This window comes from Gekko japonicus, unplaced genomic scaffold (assembly GCF_001447785.1).
Source record: "Gekko japonicus isolate JY-2015 unplaced genomic scaffold, Gekko_japonicus_V1.1 scaffold232, whole genome shotgun sequence".
Taxonomy (NCBI): Eukaryota; Metazoa; Chordata; class Lepidosauria; order Squamata; family Gekkonidae; genus Gekko; species Gekko japonicus.
Window position 1 is genome coordinate 1,093,417 of NW_015162481.1, and position 27,013 is coordinate 1,120,429.

A 27,013-nucleotide genomic window follows, 5' to 3' on the forward strand; every position below is an offset into this window, starting at 1 on the left:
TAGGGGTTACGGCTCCTAAGCCCCCCAAAAATAAAAAGGACTTTGAAAAGAAACGTAGAGGAAGGAAATAAGTAAAATAATGAAACTCTGATAATGATCAGGAACTAATAGCCCTAAACTAAGAAGCATACACTCTAACCAAATTTGTTTGTGAACACTCGCTCAATCTTCTATATAACTATTGTATTAACTCTCATGCATTAATACTTTGACAATAGGGACTTATCCTTACCTTAAACAATTGTATTAATGATCTCTTGCTACTCGTAGTTTTAGTTTGTTCCCATCCCCAAACCCTATAGGTGTGTAGTTTAGAAAAGCAGTAATAATAATAATAATAAGAAGAAGACGAAGAAGAAGACGAAGAAGAAGACGACGACGACATTGAGCACATTTTCCCTCTAACCTTTTTCTTGGCCATGACAGAGGTCCCCAACCTTTCTGAGCTGGAGGGCGCCTGTGGAATTCTGACACAGCGTAGTGGGCACAGCCACAAAATGGCAGAGCCAGATAGACAATGGCTGCTGTGGCTTACCTTCAGTCAAACAGTGCAAGGTGTTAGCAGTTAATCTAAGTAACATTTTTTGAAATCTGCACAGACAATCAAATCAAATCTCCAATGGCCTCTCAGAAGATTCACTGGGCCAAAAGCCTGATGTGGTTCCACCCACTTGGCAGTTGACAGGAAACGTGTTGATAGGTGCCATGTCAGGTACACTTGTGTTAAGATTTGGCTGGATGAAAGCAGAGATGTAAAAATTCTGGAAATTTTGAAGCTGTGCAAGAAAACCTTTTTCCTGAAAAAAAGGTCAAGCTTTGAGAGAAATTGAGATTAATGTGAAACTTTCTTATCCAACTATACTTGACTGCTTTAAAAAGTATAAAATGTGTCAATGTATCAGAAATTATTATATTTATGAAATCTAAAAGTAGAAATGCCTTAGTTTTCTGCAAGCAAAATTTCAGATGTAGCCCGTACTTGCAAACTGCTGTAGCCTTTGTGATATTATATTAGCAGCACATATATTTTATTTTAGTAAACAGAAGTAAATGACAGTATTTGGACAGAAACAGTCTCATGCAGTTATAAAAGACCAGCTAAACTCTTCAGCATTAAACACTAACATTTAGCAGGTTAATTGCAGACAAAATTACAGAATAAACGTATCCTTGAGAAAAATGTTGTCTATGGATATAGTATCCATAGGAATTATAATTATCCAAAACTGTAGATTATTAACACACAAATTTTATACTGTACTCACTAAATACCGTGTTTTCTGCTCCAGTTGATTTTCATATCAGTCTTGCCCTCCTCCCCTCTGCCTGTAAAGCGCCAGCAGTCTGAAATGGGACCCGTTAATACACGCCATCTTTATTGTTTTAAATGTTATTTTTTAATTGTTTTATCTTGATGTTTTAATGAATGATGTACATCGCCCAGAGCTCTGCATCACAGGGATTGGGTGATTAACAATAATATAATATAATCTCTCCCTTATAATAATTGAATAGTGGACACCAACGTTCTAAAATTGGCCCCTTTAGTGTTAGGCCGGAAGAACTGCCACTCAGAAGACACTGGCTGGGTTGACTGGCTGCTTTGTGCAGTCCCGCCCAGCGTTCCAAGGTCATTTGCATATGGAAGCTGATTGGACTTCACTCCATTCCACACCTCAAACTTCCCCCCCCGCAAGGCAGTTGGAATTTTCAGTTGCATAACATAAGCTGATTGGACTTCACTGCATTCCACACCTCAAACTCACCCCCCTCCCCGCAAGGCAGTTGGAATGTCAGTTGCATATGGAACCTTCAAGGTCTTTTGCATATGGAAGCTGATTGGACTTCACTCCATTCCACACCTCATACTCCCCCCCCCCCCGCAAGGCAGTTGGAATGTCTGGTGGTGTGTAGGTCCCAGGATCATGTTTTAAAAGCTGCCTGGGGAGATGGGGACCTCAGACAGGTTACAGTGCCATAGACTCCACCCTCCAACCCAGCTATTTGCTCCTGGGGAACTATTGTTGCCAATCTTGGCCCAGCAGCCATCAAACCATTCTCTTCAACCCCCTGCTGTGCAGCTGACTTTCCCCTAGGGTTGCCAATCTCCAGGTGGGACCTGGAGATCTCCCACTGTTACAATTGATCTCCAGATGACAGAGATCAGTTCCCCTGGAGAAAATGGATGGTTTGGAGGGTAGACCCTATGACATTATACCTGCTGAGTCCTTCCGCCCCCCCCCCGCCCAATGTTGCCCTCTACAGAATCCACCCCCCAAACCTCCAGGTATTTCCCTCCTTAGAGCTGGCAACCCTACATTCCCCTCAGTGCCTGTTGGTAGGCAACTAAGCTTGGTCCTGTCACCTACTTTGGCCTTTGGGAGAAAACACATTGGGGCCAGTCCTGATAGGGTTGCCAACTCCAGATGGGAAATTCCTGGAGATTTGAGGGATGGAGCCTGAAGAGGGTGAGGTTTGAGGAGGGGTGGGACCTCAGACAGGTACACTGCCATAGACTCCACCCTCCAAACCAGTCAGTCCCACATAGGGAACCATTGTTGCCAATCTCCAGGTGAGGGCTGGAGAGCACTCAGAATTACAACTGCTCTGCAGAAGGGAGGGCAGAAGTCAGCTGAAGTCAAAGGGACAGATAATGGTAGGTTGATGGTTAGCTGGGAAGGAGATGGGGTTGCCAACTACATGCTGACAAATTCCTGGGGATTTGAGGGGTGGAGCCTGGAGAGGGTGGGGTTTGCAGAGGGGTGGGACCTCAGACAGGTAGAATGCCATAGACTACACCCTCCAAACCAGCCACTTTGTCCTGGGTAACAATTGCTGCCAATCTCCAGGTGAGGGTTACAGATCACTCACAATTACAACTGCTCTTCAGGTAGCAGAGATCAGTTCCTCTGGAGAAAACAGTGGACTCTGTCATTATACCCTGCTGAGGTCACCACAGCAAATTGACACTGTTTGCCCAAAGCCAGAGCACTGCCCCAGAGCCTCTTTCTAGATCTCGTTGTATTGCTTTCACAACGGGCTTTACTGCTAATATATTGCTTATTCCAGTAGAGAAAACATTCCATAGGCACTTTCTTCAGTGCCAACCCCAAATTTCCAATTTGTTCATTAAAAAATGAATAAACCCAAAACATCACCTGCCCCCAATTGGTCTGTTTTCCCCAGGCCTTCACAGCTGGAATATTTGTATTGACCCAGAGGTTGCAACCAGATGCTTGGTGCAGAATCAACCTGGGGATAAATGCGGACAGCAAATTGAAGTTACTGAGGTATTATCCCCTCTGTAATGCAGCCATGGTTGAGCATAGCCAGTTTTGAAGGTTTGTAGCTGATGTTGGGAACTCAGGAATTCTGTTGCAATGGGAGATGGTCTTGGGCCTGATGAGGAGGTCACTGAAGCTTGTTTCCCTGTGAACTTCAGTTTACTTTCTGAGGGCAGGTTTCCAAGTATTGCTCAGAACAGTGTGGCTATCATGTCAACCATGATAGATTTCAAGAGGGTTTTTTGGGGGGGCTCAGGTCATATGGTAGGCTACAGGTCCAGCCTGTTCTGCATCAGCTAATAACGTGCTTTGGGATTAAGGGGTGTTGTGATAGCAAAATGGATGAATTAAGCCTCTCTTGTGCATATATCTGTGGAAATTACTGAGGTGGACACTGAAGATTATGGATTCAATTTTCTAAGACTGACCCTTTGAATTTCCACATGATTTGATCCATCCCAGACTCTCTTTATTGTTGTTTTAATATCAGGCAGCCCTATATAAATCAACTCCATCATAGTTAAAAGGATCATGGTGACTTGTATGAAGCCAGTGTGGTGTTGTGGTTAAGAGCAGCAGACTCTAATCTGGAGAATTGGGTTTGATTCCCCATTCCTTCACATGAAGCCTATTGGGTGACTTTGGGAAGTCACAGTTCTCTCAGAGCTCTCTCAGCCCCACCTACCTCACAGGGGGGGGTCTGTGGTGGGGAGAGGAAGGGAAAGCAATTATAAGCCACTTTGAAACTCCTTCATGTAGTGAAGGGCGGGATATAAAAATCAGCTTCTTCCTGTGGCAGTAGAAGAAATGGAGGAGAGAGAGAAAGGTCTGTCTCATCTTTTACCTTTCCCTTTTTTCTTCTGCCCTAATTCAACAAGGCATTGAGCAGAACAAATCACTGGTTGTTGCTATGATGTTGTGCTTGAAGTGTTGGAGTGGGATCTGGAAGACCCAGGTTCAAATCCGTACTCTGCCGCAGAAACTCATTTGCTGACTTTGGATCAGTTGCTCTTTCTCAGCATAACCAACCATTACAAGGTGACTGTGAGGATAAACTGGAGAAGGGGGTTGTAACTTGCTTTGAGCTTCCATTAGGGACAAAAGAGAGGTGTTAAATATGGCTAGTTGTTGTTTTGTGTGTTTGTTTAATCATTTATACTCCCCTTTGCTCCCAAGGCAACTTAAACAGAATACACATTACAAGGTTAGTTCTACTCTTGTCTTTGCTGCTTTTCTGAGGCCGCGTAGGAAATAGCTCATCCCTCCAGAAGTAGGCAGTTGGTCTGACACACAGAAGTCTCCTGTTGTATCAGTGGACTAGATCTCCTTACATGACCACATGATAGCTAACCTCTATGTGTCACATTATGGCAGGGTTGCTGTTGCTTGTCTTACTACAGGACTCTGAGTAGGATCTGATTTTCATCTACTTCAGTGCAGACTTAGCAACTCAGCTAATATTGAGTATTTAACTGTGAGAAATGCTTGTTTGCTTCGTGTGGCTAATTGTTTGGCTATAAAAAGCAATTCAGTATTGTACTTGGAAAAAAATTGCTGTGGGGTTGATTCCAAGCAACCTTGTAAAGTGAAATAAAAATCTTTGAAGGCTTTGGAACCTGCTTTAATGATCCTGTATATGGTGGCTTATGTAGTAAAGTTTCTACTGAGTCAGTGTGTCATAGGTCAGTGTTAATTACTATATAGAACTTCAGCTCATTCAATGATGAGGACGGTGATACTATATAAACAGTAGTTAAACCAATTCCACTCTGCTTTGGTTTTTTGATAGCTACTGCTATATTAGGCTGACTTATGCGATTGTGTATCAAATCAAAGTTCACAAGTTGATCAGTGTCAAGGTCGGGAGTAAATGTTTTTCCTGCACTATGTTTTAAATTTTAGGTTTACAGTTAATTTGGATTTATGGGCTATTTGAGGCTATAAGAGGAATCTGTTGTTTAGATATTTGTTTACCTTTTGTAAGAAATACTACTTTGAAGACACCCTGACTCCAAGGTATTCTTTTTTTTAAAAGTTAAAGAAAGCCAGGGGTTACTTCTGTTTTATTAGGTGGGGCAGTTAGGTTTGTGGTCCGTTTTCTCTGAAGCTTAATGATTGCTTCTCTGAACTATTCTTGAAGCAGGAGTACTTGAACTGACCTGGTCTAATGCTTGTTCATAAAATGTTGGTGACTGCTTTTTCCACTTGCAAAACTGAAGTTACTTTTTTACCATTTTCGTCTTTCCCTGTGCACTGGTCACAATTAATTGTCACACTAAGGCACAACTAAACTCTAGTTTGCCACATTGGACACAAATGCAGCTTGTTTTGTCATGCCTGTTTACTTCCTTTCTTCTGTGGAGGATGAAAACAATCTCGAGTTGAAAACATCGTCTTTCCCACAATGTGTGAATGCTGATGTTTGAACAAATTGTAGTTTGTCTGTGTGCGCCGCCGCCGCCATCATCATGGATTTCAAAACAGGATGGAATTCCAGTTTAGGGGAGCAGGCATGACAGACATTCTGGAGTTCAAGTCTTGTGATATTTGTACTGTACATCATTCAGAATGATGTGGTAGAATTCAGGATTATATTGTAACGCTTGAGATTACAGGTGGGGGTGGCATTTTATATACATAACCAGTAGGAGAACAAAAAGCAAAAACCCTGCATGTAGTAAACTAGGGCTGAGGACAGACTGGCAGTATAAAGCGCGAGGGAGTTGTGGCAAAAAAGACCCGGAACAACTTGTTCTGGGTATTCCTGGTCACACTGCACCGACTGATGCAGGAGCATACCGGGGAGGAGGCGCAAGGGAGTGTTCGCACTGTTGGCCCGCCCCTGGTGGAGGCGCGGCTGTAAGGCACGGCTTTCTTTTTGGCAATTGTGGCTTTCGCCGTTCACACTTCCAGGAAGCGGGATGAACGCGCTCTCCAGGGTTTGCTACCACTTTCGCCGGGTACTTTTTAAACTCGGGAGGGAAGCGTTACAAGACGAGCTGAGTACGGCTGGGGAACGCCGGACAGCCCCTTTAATCCATTTGAGAAACATTTCTGAAACGTGCCTATATCGGGCCTAGGTTATTGACAAGAAACGTATGTTAATTATTTATCTCTTGTGTGCTGGTTTATTCTGCGTAGAGTAGTTCTTTATGGGGGGTGGCATTGAAAAAAATATTCCCTCCCGGCAGTAATAACAAAATTCTTTCATCTCACAGCCCCCCATCCCTTATGTTGTGCTACTGATGTAGGAACTGCTACAACATGACTCCTTTCTGTGACTCTGAAATAATGTAAGTGCCACAGACCACCCAAGAGGAATCAGCATCATCTCGTTTTCCAGGAGTGGCAATGCCTTGCTTCTTATTTCCCTCTGCTGTGGGCAAGGCCTAGGTTGCAATGGCTTCCATGATGCCAGCCTAAAATAAGATGCGGCTGTGTAATATATTGATAGTATTAGAAACAATCTGCTTTAACAAATAAATGTACTGTATTAATTTTTTAATGAGATAAAGTTCTAATTGCTTGAATGCATTCCTAAAACTTAATAAATTAGATTATATTTACAGTACTTAAGCATTCAACCAGCTGATTACTATGCATATGCATAACCAAGAAAGCATGTTCACTTTTCAGCAGAGATGGTGAAATCTTGTCATGAGGTGTACAGTTTAATGAGAGGAACTACTGTATTGAGAATTTGCTTTCTTTATCCCAGTGGTACTGGAATGAACTCTCTCTCCTTCCAGTTTTCAGCCTGAAAAAACATATTGTTTTAATTTTTTGAAATACTTGATAGTCTTACAGACTTCTTTTCCTTCCCTTTAAAACAATAGGCAATTTTTATGATTCCAACAAACCCCCCTCCGACGTTCCGGAAGCCGGAGTTGTGGTCTGATGAATTCACTGATTTTGTGAAAAAGTGTTTAGTGAAGAACCCTGAGCAGAGAGCTACTGCAACACAACTCCTGCAGGTTCGTATGTAGCGGCTTCAGACTGGAAAATAGTGAACCTGGCTGAAATTCATGCCTCTTCTTGGATGTTGGTCTTTCTGCTCCATATGTCCCTGCTATTCTGGGCTCTTCAGGGCACAGAAGAAGAGCCTACTCTGATTCCGTAGGCAGGGTTGCCAGCTCCAAGTTGGAAAATACCTGGAGATTTTTGGGGTGGAGCCTGAAGAGGGTAGAGTTTGGGGAAGAGAGGGACCTCAGCCTGGTACAATGCCGTACCTTCTAAAGCAGCCATTTTATCCAGGGGAACTGATGTCTGTAGTCTGGCAATAAGTTGTAAAAGTGGGAAATCTCCAGGCTCCACCTGGATGTTGGCAGCCCTATCCATAGGGCAAGCTCCAGGAAGTGGAAACTGTTCCTTTTCCTCATTCTGTTGTTCAGGTGTACCTTAGAGGAAGGAGAGAAATCTACTGGGCATACTAGAGAGGTCAGTCCAGGCAATCTCGTCTCTATTGCCCAGGTCTTTCACAAGTTTTTCTGAGAGCCCAAACCGTGTGGGTTCTCCATGGGGATTTGCAGCTATACTGTAACTGCTCGTTCCTGATGGCAACTTCTGAGTAAATGTGCAGCAGGGAAGAGAAGGCAGGAATTCTGGCTTCTCCTGTGCAGTGGTCTTGATCTAAATTGGGCCCTACTGCACATTTTCTCTTGAGTTGCCTCAGGAACTGCAAGTCCCTATGGAGAGCTCGTGTTGTCTGTAACATCTAGTAAGGCTCTAAGCATGCTGCTGCTGGTTTTAGCCATTGCTGCATTTGGAATACCACTCTTTTCATTCCTGTAACTAACAGGATCTTCCTAGGTCTTTTCTAAAAGTTGGCAGATCTTGATATGATTTTATTTTATCCCCTCACTGCTGCTCGTCTTTTCCTTCCTCTTTCTTCTCATATCTTTAATAGTCTTCACTATTCAGCTGAATATTTCATAATAAGCTTATATGCTTGCTCTTTGTGCTACAGATTAATCTTTACAAACTTCTGGTTACATTTTTCATGGAGCTTGCACTGTAGTTTCAGTTCTTCTCTATTCTCTGATAGGTTGGGAAAGAAATGCAAACTCTAATCCTTTTATGCATGATCAAAAATGTGTGTTCAATTACATTTCATAGTGATCTGCTTCTGTGGGTCCTGATGCATCACTAGTAGCACACTGCCCTATTCCTGTGTAATTTTGCTTGAGAATAGTAAATCTTCTTTTCAGTTGACCTGCCATGAATGCTCCTTCTCACCACTGACTGTGGAAACATTGAGGGAGATAATAAAAAGCTAAAATCCCTTGTGATATTGTGGCAGAACAGGAAAGTTACATTTGCTACTATTAGAACATGAGTTTCATTGCACCTTGTTTATAATATCACAGGCAATAATGAATAGGTGCCTGTGGTGTGCATACGATCACATCCTACATGGTAGTCACAATCAATGTTCCCTCTAAGCCGTGGAGTCTTGTGAGCAAAAATTCTACTTTGTGAGCTACTGGCATTAAAGTTGTGAGCAAGCGATTTGGCTACTACATAAATTAGTTTCCTCTAGAGCCATCCTTTCTGAGCTGAGACAAAAACGTGTGAGCTGGAGGCTAAAAAATGGTGAGCTAGCTCACACTAACTCAGCTTAGAGGGAACACTGGTCACAATAGCAACAAATCTGCAATCTTAGAGGGATGGACTTCATTTTCCTAGGAAGAAAGTCAAATCCCAGAAGCACAACCTTGATGGAAAAGATCCTGGTTGTGTGCAACAAATGAGCAAGAGTACATTGCCTACACTGAAATCTGATGAAATAGTAAGTTCCTGAGCTGAAGTTACAAAAAGAGTTCTCTTATGGCCTTCACAAGAAGAGAAAAAAGAAACTGTATTATTAGGACCCTTGGCAACATAACATGAAATCGTTTAAAGATACACCATATTTGTTCCTTAATCCATAGAGTGATGAAGGACCATTAAGGATACCAGAGGTAAGCTTACCATTTAGCAAAACCCCCCCCCCTTTCAAAAAGTGTCATGTTGATTGGCTTTAAAAGCCCATGTATCCAATCTGGAAATATGTGGGGGGAAATTTACAGAAAAGAGACAGCATTTCTGACAGCAGGTGTTGTAACTAGCACCAAATTCACATTAAGGCCAGAACATACACACTGGATCTTAAACAGGAAAGTAAATAATGGATTTTATTTTTAGTGTAAAGCAATTTGCCCATCCTGAGGGTTCTAGTTTTGCTTCATATTTCATCATTCCCAGTGGCTGAAAGATTCATTTTATGTTAAAATACAGGTTTGTTAAAGCCATAGTGGTTGCTAATTTGCATTGTCAGCTTGCTAAAATGAATTAAATGCTGTAACTGAATGCATTAAAAAGTTTGTTTTTGTATGTCAGGCTATCATCGCTTTGTTTATTTACCACCTAATTCACATTTCCTTCGGACAATTATATCCTTAACTATAAAGCAGTTGTGTTTTGTAGTAACATTCTTCTCATGGTTGCTATTTACCTAAACAAACAAAAAAGGAAAATCCTATTTAGCTGCAGAGCAGTTAAACAGATCAGATGTTCTCTTATTCCAGATTTTAATTGCTGTCCAAAGGGAAATGCTCTTTCATGCGCTGCTCTGTGAAGTTGATTGGCATGTTGTTTTTAACATGTTGGTTTGTATTTATATTGTATGTTCAGATCTTCTGTAGGCTTCATTTTTATATAACTGCTGGTTTTATTTTCTAGCATCCTTTTATTAAGAATGCCAAACCAGTTTCAATTCTAAGAGACCTGATTACTGAAGCTATGGAAATCAAGGCGAAGAGGCATGAAGAGCAGCAGAGGGAACTGGAAGAAGAGGATGAAAACTCGGTGTGTGAGAATTTAATTGTGTTTTCTATATTTATATGTTTCCTTTAGCCATTGCAGCAATCATCTGCGAATGTTGAGTGTTTCAGCCGTGACTGAGAAGGTTGCATGCACTTGGATTTCTCTGTGGGTTTTTTTCTTGAAAAATGCCCATGCACTACTCCTAGGAGTTTGTAGGGCTTGTTGCAAGAGCCCTTTTAAAGGAGAAATCGTGAGTGTGTGTGTGTGTGTGTGTGGGGGGGGCGTGATAACTCCTCTCTGTTGAAGGGATGCAACACTCATTTTTTTTGTGCCAGATCTCTCAGATGCTGTTTGAACTTGAGGGAATTTAAAGAATGGTTTCTGTGGGAGCACCTTCTGAGAGGGGAGCTTTCCAAAAACAACTTGAACACGTGCCAGGATGTTGCATATCCTCCCTCTGGATCACGGCCACTGTTGTTATAGAATAATGCAGGCCATGCATGACATGTCAAATAATACTTGTGCAATTAACATTCCGTTCCCAGAGTAAATTTGGAGGGGGGGGAAAGGGTTCCTGAAACGCATGAACATTGAATTAGTTTGCATTTGTTTTCTCCTTCCCTTCCCAATTTGACTGAAGTCTAGTATCTTCATATATGGCCTGCTGTGTAGCATGATCCTGCCAACTTTAACTGGTTGAAAAGGCATTTTATGGTGTCATGTGAAATAGGATTACCAAAGGGTGTACGCTAAAGTCGAAGGGGACAATGAATTTACAAGGTCTTCTGTATGTAACAAGGTTTCCGTCAGTGAACCTGTGGGAGGGTCATTAACAGGACGAGGATATGTCCCAGCACTAAAGAATAAATCTTCTCTTGTTTAGGTGCAGCACAGTATGTTGTTGCTATTTATTACATGAATATTAATTTCCATTCATTTGCCAGATAAATATTAATTTCTATTCTGATTCAGCATTTATTTCCATAATTGGGGTCTTTGAGGACTATATTGTTTTTGTGATAATAAAAGAAAGCTAATGGTCTAACTCATTGTGATGGAATTATGCAAAATATTGTTGCTACTTAATGGATAAGCAGTGAAATTTTAAAGCTGTGGACGGTTTGGCAGTTCAGATTCTGGTCACCCATACTTGGCTGAATGAAGGAAATAAAATTTACAGGTCAACTTTTAATTAACTGATAAGGTTCCCATATTTTAAGTTGCAAATTATAATTCATTGCATTTATGGTAAAGGAAACGGTCTCACAGCTATAGCCCTGGAGTGGGGAACAGTTTGTGATGCAAAATTACTGTCTTCTGTTGAGAAGGGCATGTCAGATGTTGACGTGATACGTACCACTGGTATGAATAAAACTAGGGCTCTTCCCAAAAACCTGTCCTTCTGAAGGGAAGCAGAATTTTCTGTAAACTAAAAAATAAAGTCAGGAGTACATTTCTTTTTAGTAACTGCTTCACTGCTTAGTCAATTAAAAGAATCACTTTTGTTTGATTAAAGTAGTTTGTGAAGAGAGCAGCTGCTTTTGCAGGGGTAGCTGTTTGGTTTCACATGGCTGAAACACAAAGTGCTTGAGCTCTTCAGTGTAAGCTTATAGAAAAGCTAGTCTTTGACATCCTTGATGTGCGTGGTCAGTTATTTCAGTATGACCACATTTGTGTGCTGTCTCTTGACCCTGGCTTAGGAGACTTGTTGTGCAACATCTGTAAATTCTTTAACATATTATTATGATTTGCCAAAAACACACGGGCACACACACACACACACGCACACGCGTGCGCACAAAGAGGCAACATGCCTTTGGCTGATGGAGTATAGTAATTGTGCGTTATTGTCCATAAATGTTTTGTGTTGTGTGTTTAGTGGCCTGGTCAAAAAACAATCTTATGTGTTTCAAAGGATGGATCCAACAAACCATCAGTGGAACACAGTGCTGGTTGTGGATCTTCCCCTTTCCCCAGCAGTCCTTTCTGACCGAGAAAGTTTGTTCCTGGAGATGTGGGGCCGATGTAGACAAATGGATAAATGAGATAAGAAGCTGAAGCAGGGAGGGCGACTGCCTCTTCTGTCAGTGTAGCTCACGGGGGGGGGGGAGAAGGGAGCAATTTAGCCTCTGTCTCCCCTCCTCACTGTCTCTGACCAACCTTTCCTAGGGTTGGAAATGGCTGCTGCGGGAATGGAAAAGGGGGAAGATGCACAATCCTTGTTCTGGATTCAGCCCATATATTTACATAGGTAAACTATCTGACTCTTGCCATTCATATATTGAGTACTTTTTGTTTCTGCTGCCTGACAAGAACTTCTGAATAATTCAAAGGTTTGTGTGCTTTTTCACAATCAGTGTTTGTGAAATAAAAGATTTAATTTTACCCTTGTGACAGTGTTTGTGAAATAAAAGATTTAATTTACGTAGTGTTTACGTAGGAAAGGACAAGTGTGTTAATTGTGATTCATATTATTCTAAACAGTTATCCTTGTTCTTGCGAGAAGGAAAGATAAATGGAAGCAACATGTTTGGTGGCCATTCTTTTTCTTTCCTGAATGCTGTGTGGAAGAGGCCCGTGTTGAGAACATCATCAGCAGAGATAAATTCTTGCTATTGTTAGAACATCCATATAACATTGAGCACAATAAAATTAATATAGTCAGCCTTATGAAAAGCTAGCCTAACCGTGACTTCCTTGGATACTTAAGTTTCTTGATGTCATTGAAGAGAGAGTGTCAGGTTTATATAAGAAAACTGGCATGCCTATTGTCTGTTAGCAGTTTGTTAGAGGAAAATGGCCCATGGTAATCAGTTCAATATATAGTGTCTCTTCAAAAGCTTGAGCTGAACACCTGTAAGCCTGGGCCGCTCTCATAAACAAGTAGCAGTAAGTCTTCCTTGTTGGAAAGCTGTACTAAATATGACCAGAAATAATACTCTTGGAATAGAGTTTGGGTGTGTTACAGGACTAGCTTGTCTGATGAAAATGTATTCTGACAAATTGACATGTTTTGATAGGTGTTGAGGTAATTGTACAGATTTTTTTAATTAAGTAAAAAGTGCAAGCGGAGTACTCTACAGAAGGTTAATCCCAATATCAAAGTTTAAATGTTAGTTTAAGCATTACTAAACATGACCAGTCTCTTCTTTTATGCATTTTTGAAGTGTGATGCAAATTTGATTCTGAGGTCAGGCAGCTGTATTATGGAAATATAAGGCAACTCGTTGCCTGGCAGCCCCCAAGAAACATGTCTAAATATTTACTTCTGTGGATCTTTAAAGAAATGAACTAATAATCAACCTCATACTGTATGTTTTGCTTCAGATTTAAGTATCCATCATCAGGAGATTCGTTTAAAACACTTCCAGTGAATAAATTCAAATACCAAATAATAATTATTTCAGGAAGAAATAAGAAAGCACAGTCTTCTTACCAGCATAGTGTGCTTCCTTCCATGCTACTGTATTTACAGTTCTTCTCTTGTGCTTCTTATCTGTTGATAACAATTGTAGAGTACTTCTTAAAAATTAAGACAGAAATTAGTAGAGTTTAACATCAGGGGAGTTTTTTTAAAAAAGTGTTCATTCTTCTTTTGACTTGTCGTCTTGTTTCTAGTGCTTTTCTGTTTTTGCCATCAGTTTTTTCAAATGTGTTCCTGAAAACATGAGGGCTAGAAGCTTTTATTTCTTTTAAATATGGGGTAGGATTCTCAGAACTGAGTGGTCCCCCCCAACATACACACACGGCACAGACAATATATTGTCCAGCTATGGCTTTTAAAATAATGGGAATTCTAACAAAACATATTATATTTATGGTAGACATTGAAAATGTTTTGTGTTTGTTTTTGATAGTGAAGTGTACCTTAGATTGAGGGGCATGACTTGGCTGCTTGGTTGCAGAAGGGATCTTTGCCACCTGTTCCCAAGCCTTCCCAGAAGACATATTTGAACGTTGGGACCATCAGGAATGGTATGGGATACAGAAGTGGGGAGGGAGTTGCAGCTCCCCATTTCTTTGCATGAAGGCTTTTGCAAGAAGGTGGGGAGTCATTTCTGCTGATGCAGAAATGTGCTGCATCCCCATATTATACCCTGACCTCTTGGGTGGCTTTTATTTGGGGGGGAGGGTGCTTGAATAGAAACGGCAAAGAGTGAACTCTCTTCCAAGCATAGGGTCTAAGCTATTTTAATGAAATAAAATAAACTCTTATGGAATCACTTGTTTGAATTTTTGAAAATTAGTTTGTAAAGTAACAGATCCCCTGTGCCTTTGTGAATGAGAAGGTGAGAAAGAAATATGATTTTAGATGGCATTGAAGCGTGTCCATTTCTAAGGTAACTCAACATACAAGGGTGTCGTGTTATTTTAAAATAGTCAATTGAGATCAGAGCATAAAAGAATCTGAGCTGATATGTAGGTTCCCCTTCTTGGTATTTGTGTAACTAATTGTTAATGTTTATGATCATTTTTAATGTCTGTCATCTTTTGTTGGAAGAAGTGCCAGAGATTATTACTATGGATAAAAATGTAATGAAGTTGATTCATGAACTCTTGAAGGATGTAGCTTTACCAGAGTCAATAGTTCTTTAATGTTTGCTGAAAATACATGTTTGTGCTGAGATATATTGGTAACTGTATCCCTATGCATTTTGGGTTTTATTTTTCCATCTCCTAAAGCTGCACCCTTTTATCTTGTGTGTTGCTACAGCTACAACAGTACTTTCTTGGAAAGATAGCTGTAACTGTGTCCACATTTTTTCCCCTTCAAAGGTGATGATGAGGTGTTAATAGTACGTGAAATTACTACGCGAGACACTGAATTTTGTTAGTATGTAAATCTTGGTTATGTGCTCTACTTCTGAATTGTCTCTGCTGCCCTCTAGTGCTGTATTCTGTACAGATCAAGATGAGTTAAAATTGCTCATCTATTCTAAGATGAATCTTGGATTCTTTCTTTGCTCACTTTAAAAGAGAAGACCTGTTTTCCTACACTATGGTGATGTAGTGTTATGCCATTTACATACAGTTGTATGTTCTTGAAAAGTCTATGGATAGTTGCGATGCAAGATAACTACCAGCAAGACTAATAAAACGCTTTGGGGTGGCAGAATTGCATGTTATGTACCATATGCTGTGTGGAAGGGTAAAGACTGACTATGGTCACTAGTCTATCTACAGGAAAAGATTCCCCTCCCCCCAGTTGCATCAGTCAGACTGCAAATATGAATTCAGTATACATCTTATAGTTTCCCAAGAAGAAATGGGCTATTTTAGCACGTATGACATACAGGACTAGTTTTTTTCCAGAATGAAACACATGATACACTGCCATAACTAGAAACAACTGTCTTTATAATAATAGACTGTTCCTTTCCCAGCCTTCAGAGAACTAATTTTTCTTTCATTATACAGATTTTTTGGTTCATAACTATTATGTATTTATCAAGATTTCTACTTCAGTTTGTCTTAGCCAGAAATTAATTGTTGCTATCAATTCCTTGATGAAGTCCATCACTACTTATAGCAAATAGTTGAGATTTTTAAAATCAAAGTGGAGAGATGAACTGGAGCAAATGTATGCATCCAGGGATTTTCCCCAACCATACTATGTAGATTGGATTCAAGAAGGAAAGGTTGTAATAAGTAACAAAATTGACATGTATAAAATGGTATGGTAGAGAGAAGTTAATGGTTACTACTGTAAGTGTGACGGACAGTCGACTTCTAAAAAGGTAGATAGTTGCATAAATGAGAAAGCTGATAATTAGGTTTTTATTTTTTCCCCACCAGGAGGAGCACCAATTCATTCCTTTTATTAGAAGTATAACGGCATTAGCAGTATAATGGCTTAGGCACTGAATATATTTTGACAAAATACCCCAGGTATTTCAAACAAAGAAAATTTGAAGTGTTCTCCTGTGGGATTGCGCTTAAAAAAGATATCAGACCAGTTATCTATGAAACAGTATGTAAATATTGTGCCATTAAAGATAAGTCATGGGATTCTTTATAGACAATACATTTTCATGTTTAAAACTGAACAGGCTTGAATACCAGTGGGTTTGTCATGTTGGTACTGTAACATGAATATATGTGGTTATAAATGCTAAACTGAAGTGACTTCCACATGGGATACTGTTGCTGTTCTTGTCAAAAGGCCACAGAGCAGTAAGGAAAGCAAGCTGGACAGAATTGCTCCCACCTCCCTCTTCTGTCAATAGTGCCTCTTCTGCCAATGAAAACCCTGCTAGCGTAAGAGGAAGGTGATTGTGCCCCTTTCACCTTCCTTACCTCAGCTCCTTGAGGCATTTCAAGAGCCCTGAGCATCACATTTTGGGGGAGTCACATGGGCCTATTGAGGGAAGGGAAAGCCTGGAAAGATCCATTTCCAAAAGTACTATTGTACTTGTGGTTTAATAAGATCCTATTGCTTGTCACGTACTTCTTCTGTCACTTAAAAAAAACCTTTCCCCCCTTTTTTCTTTCTTTTGAAAAAGAACACTTGGACTAAAGGCAGCTTATGAACTAATAGGTTTCCTATTCTAACTTGTAACTAAGTTCAAGAATAAGATGTTGGTTATTAGAAATGTAGCTAACTGAAGCTACTTTAATCTGAAGGAAAAGAAATTACATGGAAGAGACTCAAGAGGGAAATTAAACATTAGAAGGCATACATTTGCAATAAGTGGGAATAGGGGATGGAAAGAAGCTGTTCACAAAATAACAGCCTCTGCATGGTGGTAACAAGTAGTTTCCACACATTTCTTTTTGTGGCACTCTTTTTAATTGTTAATTTTCAAAGTTGTTGTGCATGTAGCTTGCAGAAAGCTTGTTCAAAAGGAGGATAAGCCATGCTTTCTGTTCAGGAGACAAGGTGATGATGATGCACTTCCTGTTTAAGCCTATTTTGGCCTTTGTGTGGCACACCCTATTTGTTGTGTGCAAGGAATATATTTCTCTAAATACACTGTAGGGGGGGGGGAACTCTTGAAAGATATCCATATGAAGAGTTAGGTCCATGACATTTAAAGCAGGAATCTGAATGACCATTGTAGAGATTAAAAAAAAAACAACGCTCAAACATACACCTGATTTTAGTTTTATTTGGTGTCATGAGCACTGTTGGACACACTGTCAGTACTTTGCAAGATTATTGCTTTTGTAGCTGCAAGAACATTTTCTTTCCCCTTATTTTTTGCCTGGTACTCATTAGAGGCATTTGGCCTTCTTTTAAGGCACTGAACGCTATAAGGCAGTATTTGAATTTGAATGATGTTGGAATGAGCTGTGAAGGCACACTTTTGGCTGATTTCATTTGGCTCTCAAAAAAGGACTAAAATAAAAGATTTTGCTTTTTATGGAGTCACCTAAAATTAGACACTTTTTAATTGGAAGTTTTAATGCAATCAACAGTCATCTCGCCTTGCATTCTGCTGTTCTTTGTGGGTTGTAAAATGTGCCCTTGTAAAAGCACTTGAGGCATAGAACAGCATGTTAGTTCTTAAATAGTTGGGGTATTGTGCACATATTCTAAATCTGACTTCAGAAAGAGAGTAGGATTTCCTAATAATGTTTTCAAATACTTCTATTCCATATGGATTTTATGATTCATGAACTGGATTATCATCAGTTCTCTGTTTTACATTCCTGGCACATTACTGCCACTGATTGGAAATGCTTTTGTATCCTTTGCTGGAATTAACTCTGTTCCACAGTCCCGAAGCATCTGCTCAGCAGATATTTTTCTACAAAGTATCAACAGGTTTTCTCCTTGCCCCTTTTATCATAGCTGGAAAAAATCCTTTAGCTATATACAAAAGAAAGCAATTGGTCTTGCCAGTTGAGATGAGTTTTCAATGTCCTTTTGCTTTGATGGACTCTTGTCTGTTGAAGCTTTTTATCTTTGCCCTTAGGGAGGGACTTACTTAGCTCAGTGGAAGAATTTGTGCTTTGTATGTCGAAGGTCCCAGGTCCCCAGAACACATGAAGCTGCCTTATAGTGAATCAGACCACTAGTTCTTCATGGTCAGTGTGATCTTCTCAGACTGCGGTGGCTCTCCAGGGTCTCAGGAAGAGATTTTTCTTATCACCTACTACTTCTTTTAACTAGAGAAGCTGGGGATTGAATCTGGGATCTTCTATATGCCAAACAGATTCCTGGCCCCTCCCTTGAACTTTGGGTAGCAAAGGCCTCAGAGAACAGTTGCTAGTCAGACTACACAGTAATAGGCTATAAGTACCAAAAGTATGAGGCCGGCTTCGTTTGTTTATGATTCTGTGCTGAGAGTTCTTGCTTTGTTTTATTGTTTGCATCTTTTTGCTGGAGATGTGCTGAAATTCTTTCTTGGTATTGATCAAGTGGTATCTTATCATGTAATTATCAGTGTACCTTTCCACTGAAAGTTCTTAGAGGTACCTTTATGAAAAATCATTTAGGTACATGGGACAATGTAAAATGGAGGGGGGAAATATGAAAGACCATGATCTTTTGTTTCTTTTCCTTCTATTGCTCAGCTTCCCGATTTCTGTATCAGCTCTTTGTGTTTAAGGTCCAATGTATCCAGAAGCAGTGGGCAAGTGTGAGAAATGCTACAAAGCATGGCATGTTGAGCTACAAAAGTGCAGTTTTGTTTTGGAATAGGGTTGAAAGGAAAAGATATGTGGGAACAAGGAAAAATAATAGTGAGTTCTAGTGTGCTCCTTAATGTCCACTAAAATACTAACATCTGTGGAAACCCATTGAAAATCTGAGGCCTCTTGAAAGTCAGTATGTCAGAAGGGTGTTTTAGATCACATTTTGTGTTGTATTTTAATTTAAAGGAACAGAACTCTACAGAGAGTTAATGTGTGGTTGCATGTTCTTGTGTTCCCAAGATGTGTTTTTGGGAACTAATTTCTGATTCAGGTTTGTTTGTCATTGTTTTTTTGGCAGGATGAAGATGAACTGGACTCTCATACCATGGTGAAGAGTAGTTCAGAAAGTGCAGGCACAATGAGGGCCACAAGTACTATGAGTGAGAGTGCTCAAACAATGATTGAACATAACAGCACCATGCTAGAATCAGACTTGGGGACCATGGTGATAAACAGTGATGATGACGACGACGACGATGAAGATGGCACCATGAAAAGTATGTTTCACCTCTCTGTTAAAGAATGTTCATTTTAACCTATACAATTGCTAAATGGCGTTTTCAAACAACACCCCCTTAAATAGCAATTATGTTGTGGATTTTTAAAGAAATGCTAGAATTAACAGCACCTTGTAAAAGAAGGGGTTTCCTACAGGGTAGAGTTCCAGATCTATCATTTGTGCAAGTCAAGTTCAGTTGAATGTTTTGGACTTTGTTCTTGGTTTTTCTCTGGCATCAGCTGCTCTCTGTTGGGCTTATGAGTGCAAGCTACCAACACAAATGACCAACCAGAAAAAAAGCCACAAATGCTTTGCAGGGAGACTTCAAACTTCTGGATTTGTATCTTTGGCATATTAGTTCTGTGGCTTTTGCGTGCCTCCTACCAAAGTTTGGAAATGTATACATTTTCAAAATAATTAAATTTTTATTTAAATCATTCACACAACATTTTAATGTAGGTCAACTGGAAGAATTACATTGTATGCTAAAATGACAGAATGTTTTGCATTAAGAGCATTTTACATGCTATGTAAGAGGGCTACACCATTCAAAAAGGGGGGCCATCTGGGGCCAGTTTTACGATAGGCATATAAATTTATAGCCAGGAGTTCAGGTTGAACAGCTTTAAATATTTTTTATGATATGCCTATCATAAAAATAATCTCTTGGGTAGCTAAACTATCAATGTTGAGGTTGATCTACATTCTTCTTTCAGCCCTTTTCCTGCCTCCTGGTATTCAGTCTGCTTGCTTTTCAACCATTTTAATCTCCAGTTCTTTTAAGGATTCATTGAAATTTCCTAAATACATTTTGTTGAAGAATCAAGTAGGATTTGTGATAGCTGAAATGCCAGATCAGGAGAGAGCTGCTTGCAAATGTCTTGGCTCCTCTGGTTAATTAGGAGGAACAATATAAACTGTAAAACCCCTGTTTAGAAATCATTTAACACTGGCAGATGAACTGGAGTGTGTCTGTGCAGGCCCCCATGCATGTATAAAAACTGTAGTAAAGTACTAATAAAGAATAAAAAGGCTCCTGGCAGCATAAAATGCCTGACTTTGCTCACCAGAAACCCGGAGTGTACTTCAGGTGCCCATCTGATGGTTGTCTTGCTGTGTATCTGATGAATGTACATGTGATAAAATTGGCCCTGTGTGATCCACTCTTGGGATGAACTGAGACAGCTTTATGTGCTGTATTAAAACACAATAACATTTAAATCTGCTTTGTATGTTACAAAATACCCTTGTTGTGACTTGTAGAAGTGGAGCTGGCAATTCAAGTCATGGTTTTATTTATTGTGAACAGTAGACCAGAGATCTTTATCTTCGTCTGGAAGATAATAAACAGTTCTGTCGATGAGTGATGACTCGGTCTAGAATGATTCAATCCATAGAACACTTAATACTTGTTTTAATTTGCTTTTGATGCTGTAGAAGGTACTTTTGTGTTAGATGCTATGAGTAATAGGGATGTCTATTAACTGAAATCTTGAACTAATCAAGTTTAACGTGATGGAAGAGTACTGTAAAGTATCACTATGATAGCAGTGTTATGAAAAGCAAATGTAATAGTTATAAGGAGAGGAATGTAGATGCTATTGTGGGTCGAAATACATGAAATATGTGCAGATTTTTCAGTCTGTCAGAACAAAGAAAAGAGGTATAGGTACAGATGCATGCTGTGAATTGCAGAATGGGGCTCTCTCATCTTTGTGCAAGATACATGCCCTTGTCTCCTCCCTTTACTGCTGGAAATGCGGGGCTCAAGGGATCTGTGGAACACTATGGCTTAACCTGTATTCTGTACCATGTGTCTCCTGATTAGCCTTCCTCTAAATTATGCCTAATTTTTTTCTGAGCAAAGTTTGAGTCCAGTGGCACCTTTAAGACCAACAAAGTTTAATTTAATTCTGGTTATAAGCTCTTGTGTGCATGCGTGGTTCTTCGGATATCTAAGAAGTGTGCATGCACACGAAACCTCATACCCAGGATGAAACTTTGTTGGCCTTAAAAGTGCCACTGGACTCAAAGTTTGTTCTGCTCCTTCAGACCAAGATGGCTACTCACCTGAATCTTTATTCTGAACAGTAATCCTTTTTCTTCATCTTTGCTTTGTCCTCTTCATTTAAATTGCAAGTTCTTGACCAAGGACTGTTGTCTCTAGCTTTTAGTTTTGTATGAAACTGAACTCGTTCAAATACGTTGGCTTAGATCGGGGGTTTCGAACCTGTGGCCCGGGGGCTGGATAAGGCCCCCGGAGGGCATCTATCAGGCCCGCGGTGGAACTGGCCATCTCCTGCTTCCAGTTCTGCTGCTGTTGCTGCATCATAGCTTGCTTTGCCAGACTCTCTTAATCATTCAGCCATTTCATGTTTTAACCTGGGTCCTAGACTCAGAACTCTCAGCATGAGATTTCTGTGGTGAATGTCAATAAATCAAAAGTAGGTTTGCAGCTTACAGATACACACTTGAACAGCATACTCAAGATTGCAACAGCACAGACATTTTGATGCAGTAATTCAGAACAAGAGGAGTCAGTTATCATATACTGTTAAATAAACAAAATATTGCAGGAGTGCTAATTGTTTCAAGCATGTTTTTATTTTAAGTTACAAAAATCTATCTGTTTGTGTCCTTTATAAATTTATATCGCTGCTACCTGACATTACATTTTATGACACACATGGCCCAGCCCAACAAGGTCTCATTTATGTCAGATCTGGCCCTCATAACAAACAAGCTTGACACCCCGGCTTAGATCCTATGGAGCACGCTTCCTCAAAGCTTCCATTTTGTACAAGATTGATTTCTTTCAGTGGCTCCCTGTACAAATGGAAGTTTTAACAGAATAGGAAGTGCATTCTGCAGCAGCAACTATCTAAGTTGCTCAGAAGTTGCTCAGAGGATCCTAGCCATTCTGTTCTGCAATATTCAGTGGGACAGAATATATAATACACCCCACCATAAATTGAGTCTCACTATTATAGTGTGGGAGTTCTTTAGCATTCCTGTTATTTACATACATTTGTGAGAGTACCTTTAATCTTATATACACATTATCTCCCACTTCCTTTATGGATAGGCTTAAAACTTGGTTAGTTTCAGTAACAGAATTTGTTATGCTGGTACTCAGCATTTGCAAGTTTTTTTTAACATGTCAGTTCAGAGAATACTATGTGGAAAAAAATCTGTAATTTTGGTGACCTGAATTTTTTATGCTCTAGCAAATGAATCAGCTAGTAATTTTTTCCTCTTGCAGATTTATGTTACAGGACATTTATAAGTGGCAAATAAGTTGTTTCTCCCATGTAATGCAATATATGTGCTATTTTGGGAGCTAAATGGGATTTATATTTTTGTGGCCTTAGAATAATCTACAACATGTTGTGAGCCAGCCACAGGTGACTTTTTTAGATAATCCTTTGCATTTGGATAATCCTCGGTATTCAGGTTTCTTTGTTGATTAGTACCAAACCAATTATTTGGCCCTAGTAATGGTCAGTTCCCCAATACTGTAGATAATGTCAATAAAAAAGTCTTTACAAACTTATTTATTTAGCAGTATTTATAAGTCCTCCTTTCTCTCTTTTTTTTTTTGATTCCCCCGGAAGGGAGTTTTTTATTATTATTTTTTTTACACTACAAATAACTAACAGAAAAAAGGGGGAAGGGGACTACATATATGGGAGAAAGCAAAGAACCCACTACTGACTAAAAACCCAAGATAGGAGATCTTCCAAATGACTTTTTCTTCAAAATCCAGAGTCTTTCATCGCTATACTGCTAGTGAACCGTGGCCCTTTTACCCTCCCCTTTCAAATTTTCTTGCCCAATACCGTGCCCCCCCCATCCTCCCCCTAGAACCAAAGTTCTCAAAGGCACAATTCAGAGTCCTTCAGCCTTTACTTCTTTTTCTCTCTCTTCCGTAACTTGTAGGGACTTTCCGGGGCTGCTGCCCCTTTCTCCGACAAAGAGTCCTCACCAGATGAACCAGTTTCCAGCTCACCACTGGACCTATCGTCCTCTTCTTTTTTCCCCATCCTCTGACCTTCCCAGCTGCTCGTTTAGGAACTCTTGAGCTTTAAGAACAGAGTCAATCTTGACCTTCTTCTCCTTGATCTTGAATGTTACTCCTTCTGGAAACAGCCATTTATATCCAATTGAGTTTGTTTGGAGGAAGCACATAAGTTCTTTATATTTCTTCCTGCGTTGTCTCACTTCAAATGGAATATCCTTTAGCGTTCTGACCTCATTCTCCCCCACCTTCAGTGGGGTCCCAGAAACAGCTTTCAGGATAGCATCCCTGACGTGCCTCTTCGAGAATCTTACCACTATTTCCCCAGGCAGATTGTTCTTCTTTATATATCCTGAATATGACCTATAGGCCACATCCATGTCGTTGAGCAATAAATCCGCTTTTATCTCTGTCACTGGGGCAAGTAAATCACTCATAAGTTCTTTAAGATTCTCCCCTCTATTTTCTGGCACTCCCTGGAAGCGAAGGACCATATTGGCTTTATCCATTTGAACTTGTAGCATCTGATCTTCCAAAGAATCAGTTTTCTTCTCCAAATTTTTCACTTTCTTCCTCACTTTATGCGTTGTCACTGCCATTTCCTTTACTTTTTCTGCATCCTGCTTCATTACTTGGATCAAGTCCGTTATTTGCATTTGCTGGGCAGTGATGTTTGTTGTAACAGTTGAGAGCTGTTTTTGCTGCGCTGTGATGTTTGCCGTCACTGCCACCATCTGTTCTTTAAAAACATTGAGCTGTTCCAGCAGAGGGCGCATGACTTCAGTCATAGCCTTCGTAGTCTCACTGGTCGTTTCTGGTCTCGGGGACTCTGGTTTCGCTTTTAACAGTCTCTCTTTGTCCTTGTCCCTCTTCCCCGCCATCTTTTTCCCGCTTGTTTACTTTTCGCAAAAGTTAAAAAGTCTCTGAATATGCGCTTATCTGTATCGCTCGATGGGTGAGTACTTTTGGGCAATCGCGTTTTCACTTTTTCCCGCTCCCCTCCCTTTTCGCTTCTCAGTTCGTGCGCATGGGAGGCGTCCCTCCCCCGCCCGCTTTACTCTCGCCGCGTTGGAAGGAGAGCGTCTTTCTGTTTAAAATTCGATTCTGGGTTGACTCATGTTCATAGCTGGTCTTGCGCCCCCTTTTCCTTCATCGTTTTTTACGCTCGATCTCCCAAGCTTGTCCCGGCCGGCTTCACTTTTACCATTCGGTCTCTCAGCAGAACGGACCACTGAAGCGAGAGGGAGCCTCAATTCCCTGGGATTCTGCCATGGAAGCGGCTACCTCCAAGCTCCTTGGCCAGGCGCCCTCCCCCGGGCTCCTGGGGGGGTCTACGAGCCTGCTCGCCCCCTCCGTTCGCCAGAGCACGGAAACACCCCTGGAGCGTCCGGGAGGTGAGTCCGTGTTCGTGCCGCCATCAACCGGAAGTCATAAGTCCTCCTTTCTCAAGAAGACTTGAAGTGAATTGACACACCTTTGATGCATATTGAGCCTGATTCACATGGCTGCCAAGATCCCTCATCAGATGGGAGCAGAACCCCATAAGAAGCAGTTTGTGTGAATCAGCTCCTACATGAGTTAGTGGCTTATCAGTGCAGCTATTCATTTTCAGATGTTTCTGCTGGTGTGGTTAAAATCACAGCCCCTACCCCCAATATGCTACTTCTCACCTGTTTGCATGGGGGCTTCATGACTCTTCCTTTGGACTCACTCTTGAGAGTGGTTCTTAATGTAAGAACTGTTTTTTTTTTTTTAATGAATATTTTTATTGGTTTTCCCATACAATGCATACACCTATAATATGTTTTAGATACACCAATCATTCAATTTTCACCATTTATAATTTTTTCTAAACAGCAACAACCACACATTTACCCAACAAATATATTTTCCTTCATATTCAGTCCTAGACTAATATCAGTTTCCCCATACATGCATCCAATATTGTTCTTCTATGATTTTCTTTATCCACTTTATCTTCTTAAGACAGTCTACTATCTAAATTTCCAGTTACTCCATCATTAAATTCAAAAAAAAAGGGAAAGGGTATATTATTCTAAGTTCCTTCATAGGGGGGCCAGTACATTTTATATAAACATTCCCACATTCCCACATACTTATATTTGTCATATCATTTCATTTCAAACTAGATACATGCTAGAAGGATCCTTCCCAACATTTCATAGCAACTTCTTTAACCTATTTAATTAAATGTAAATAAATATAAATCTAAATAAATTTATGTAATTTGATCTTCCACAAAAATCAACATATATATAAATTCATATAGTTAATTTTGCGTTCTAACTTCCTTAATTTCCCTATCTGCCTAATTATTCATTCCCTTTATCAGATAATAATTCATTGCAAACCATAAAAATAAATTAATGACCAATATTTCATACCATCACCTTTAGCCCACTTCCATTTACTAATATCTGTAGAATCAAAATATATACAAATGTAAACAAATTCATGTATTTTGGTTTCATTTACTATTAACATTTCATGTTGCCCAAATAATAATTTATTATCAATCTCTATCACTCCATATTCTTATATAACATTTCATATTTTCACGCCTGCAACCCTATTGCTCATATCTGCTAGGTCAAAAATGTATATACGCATAAATCATATCATCACCTTTTCCTGCCATCACCTTTAAATCTCTCTACTTCCATTTGGCCCTAGGTCTTGTCTTCTACCGGCAATTTAATCTAACCTACACAATTTACTCCGTTCTAGGCAGTCCATAAATAACAACATATACATAAGTTCATATAATTTGTATTGACTTCTGAAAGTCATTCATTTTCCTCTCAACATTAGCATGTCTACATGTTCTTTTCCTTTACAGCAATGGTAATTCCTTTCCAGTCTTTCCTCAATGGTTTTTGAAATTGTCTGTCTCCCAAGCTTCCAACTCCTTTGATTTTTACGCATAGTTTGCTCTCGTCTCCCTCTGTTCCATTTTTCCTTCAGTTTAAATGCCCTTCCTTCTTTTTTTCTCTTCCTTCTCTTCAATTTTTCCCCCTTAATTGTTTCCTCATTTTGCCTTCGAAGCGTTGTGTTTACCAGCTCCACTCCCTCTCTTTTGTGCTCCACCTCCAAAGAGTGTTCCGTACTCTCCGGGTTTTGAGTCCCTTTTTCAGTAGTCTCAGTAGTCTCAGTATTTTCCAGCACTATAGAGGGCTCGTATAATCTTGCATTTGCTGCCTTAAATCCCTCTTTAATGCCCTTTTGAATTTCTTCATTTAGAGCCTTTAGAAATTGCTCCATTACTTCTACAACCATTTCAGGCTCTAGTCCCTTTTCAGACGCCATTTCCATTCAAAATTCAGTAGTCCCGTCTCAAGAACCGGTCGGTTTTCCCCCCGAAAAAACAGAAAACTTGTATATACTTAGCTGAGTCTCTTTGTTGGCCGCTTTAATTTCCTTTCGTGCCAAACAGTTCGGGGTTACTTTCATCTTAAAGGTGCATGTATTTGGAGTTAATTTTTCGTTGCTGTCTATCCATTTTGTATTGAAATAAAAATAAAAACAAACGGAAGGCTGCAGCTGTAGAGAGCATGGAAGCCATGTTCTCTCTCGCTATCCGCGCCCGCGTCGGGGTGGGAAGCGGACACCCCCCCGCGTCGCCAATCACGGGGGGGGGGCGCAACAAAAACCCCTTGCTCCAGCTCACCACAACAGGGAGCTGTTAGGGCTCTCCCGGGCTCCGGGAGGCCCCGGAAAACGCGAAAAGGAGTCGGGCGTCGGGAGCGA

General features: G+C 40.2%; 1 protein-coding gene across 1 annotated transcript in view; it reads left to right on the plus strand.

The window, feature by feature from the left end:
- The window catches only part of STK3 (serine/threonine kinase 3), a 185,234-nt gene that overhangs the window by 64,730 nt on the left and 93,491 nt on the right, over positions 1-27,013 (plus strand). Inside the window, exons 7-9 of the mRNA XM_015405871.1 lie at positions 7,121-7,258; positions 10,005-10,130; positions 19,027-19,225. Coding sequence (XP_015261357.1) covers positions 7,121-7,258; positions 10,005-10,130; positions 19,027-19,225 — 463 coding nt within the window. The remainder of the gene's footprint in view (positions 1-7,120; positions 7,259-10,004; positions 10,131-19,026; positions 19,226-27,013) is intronic.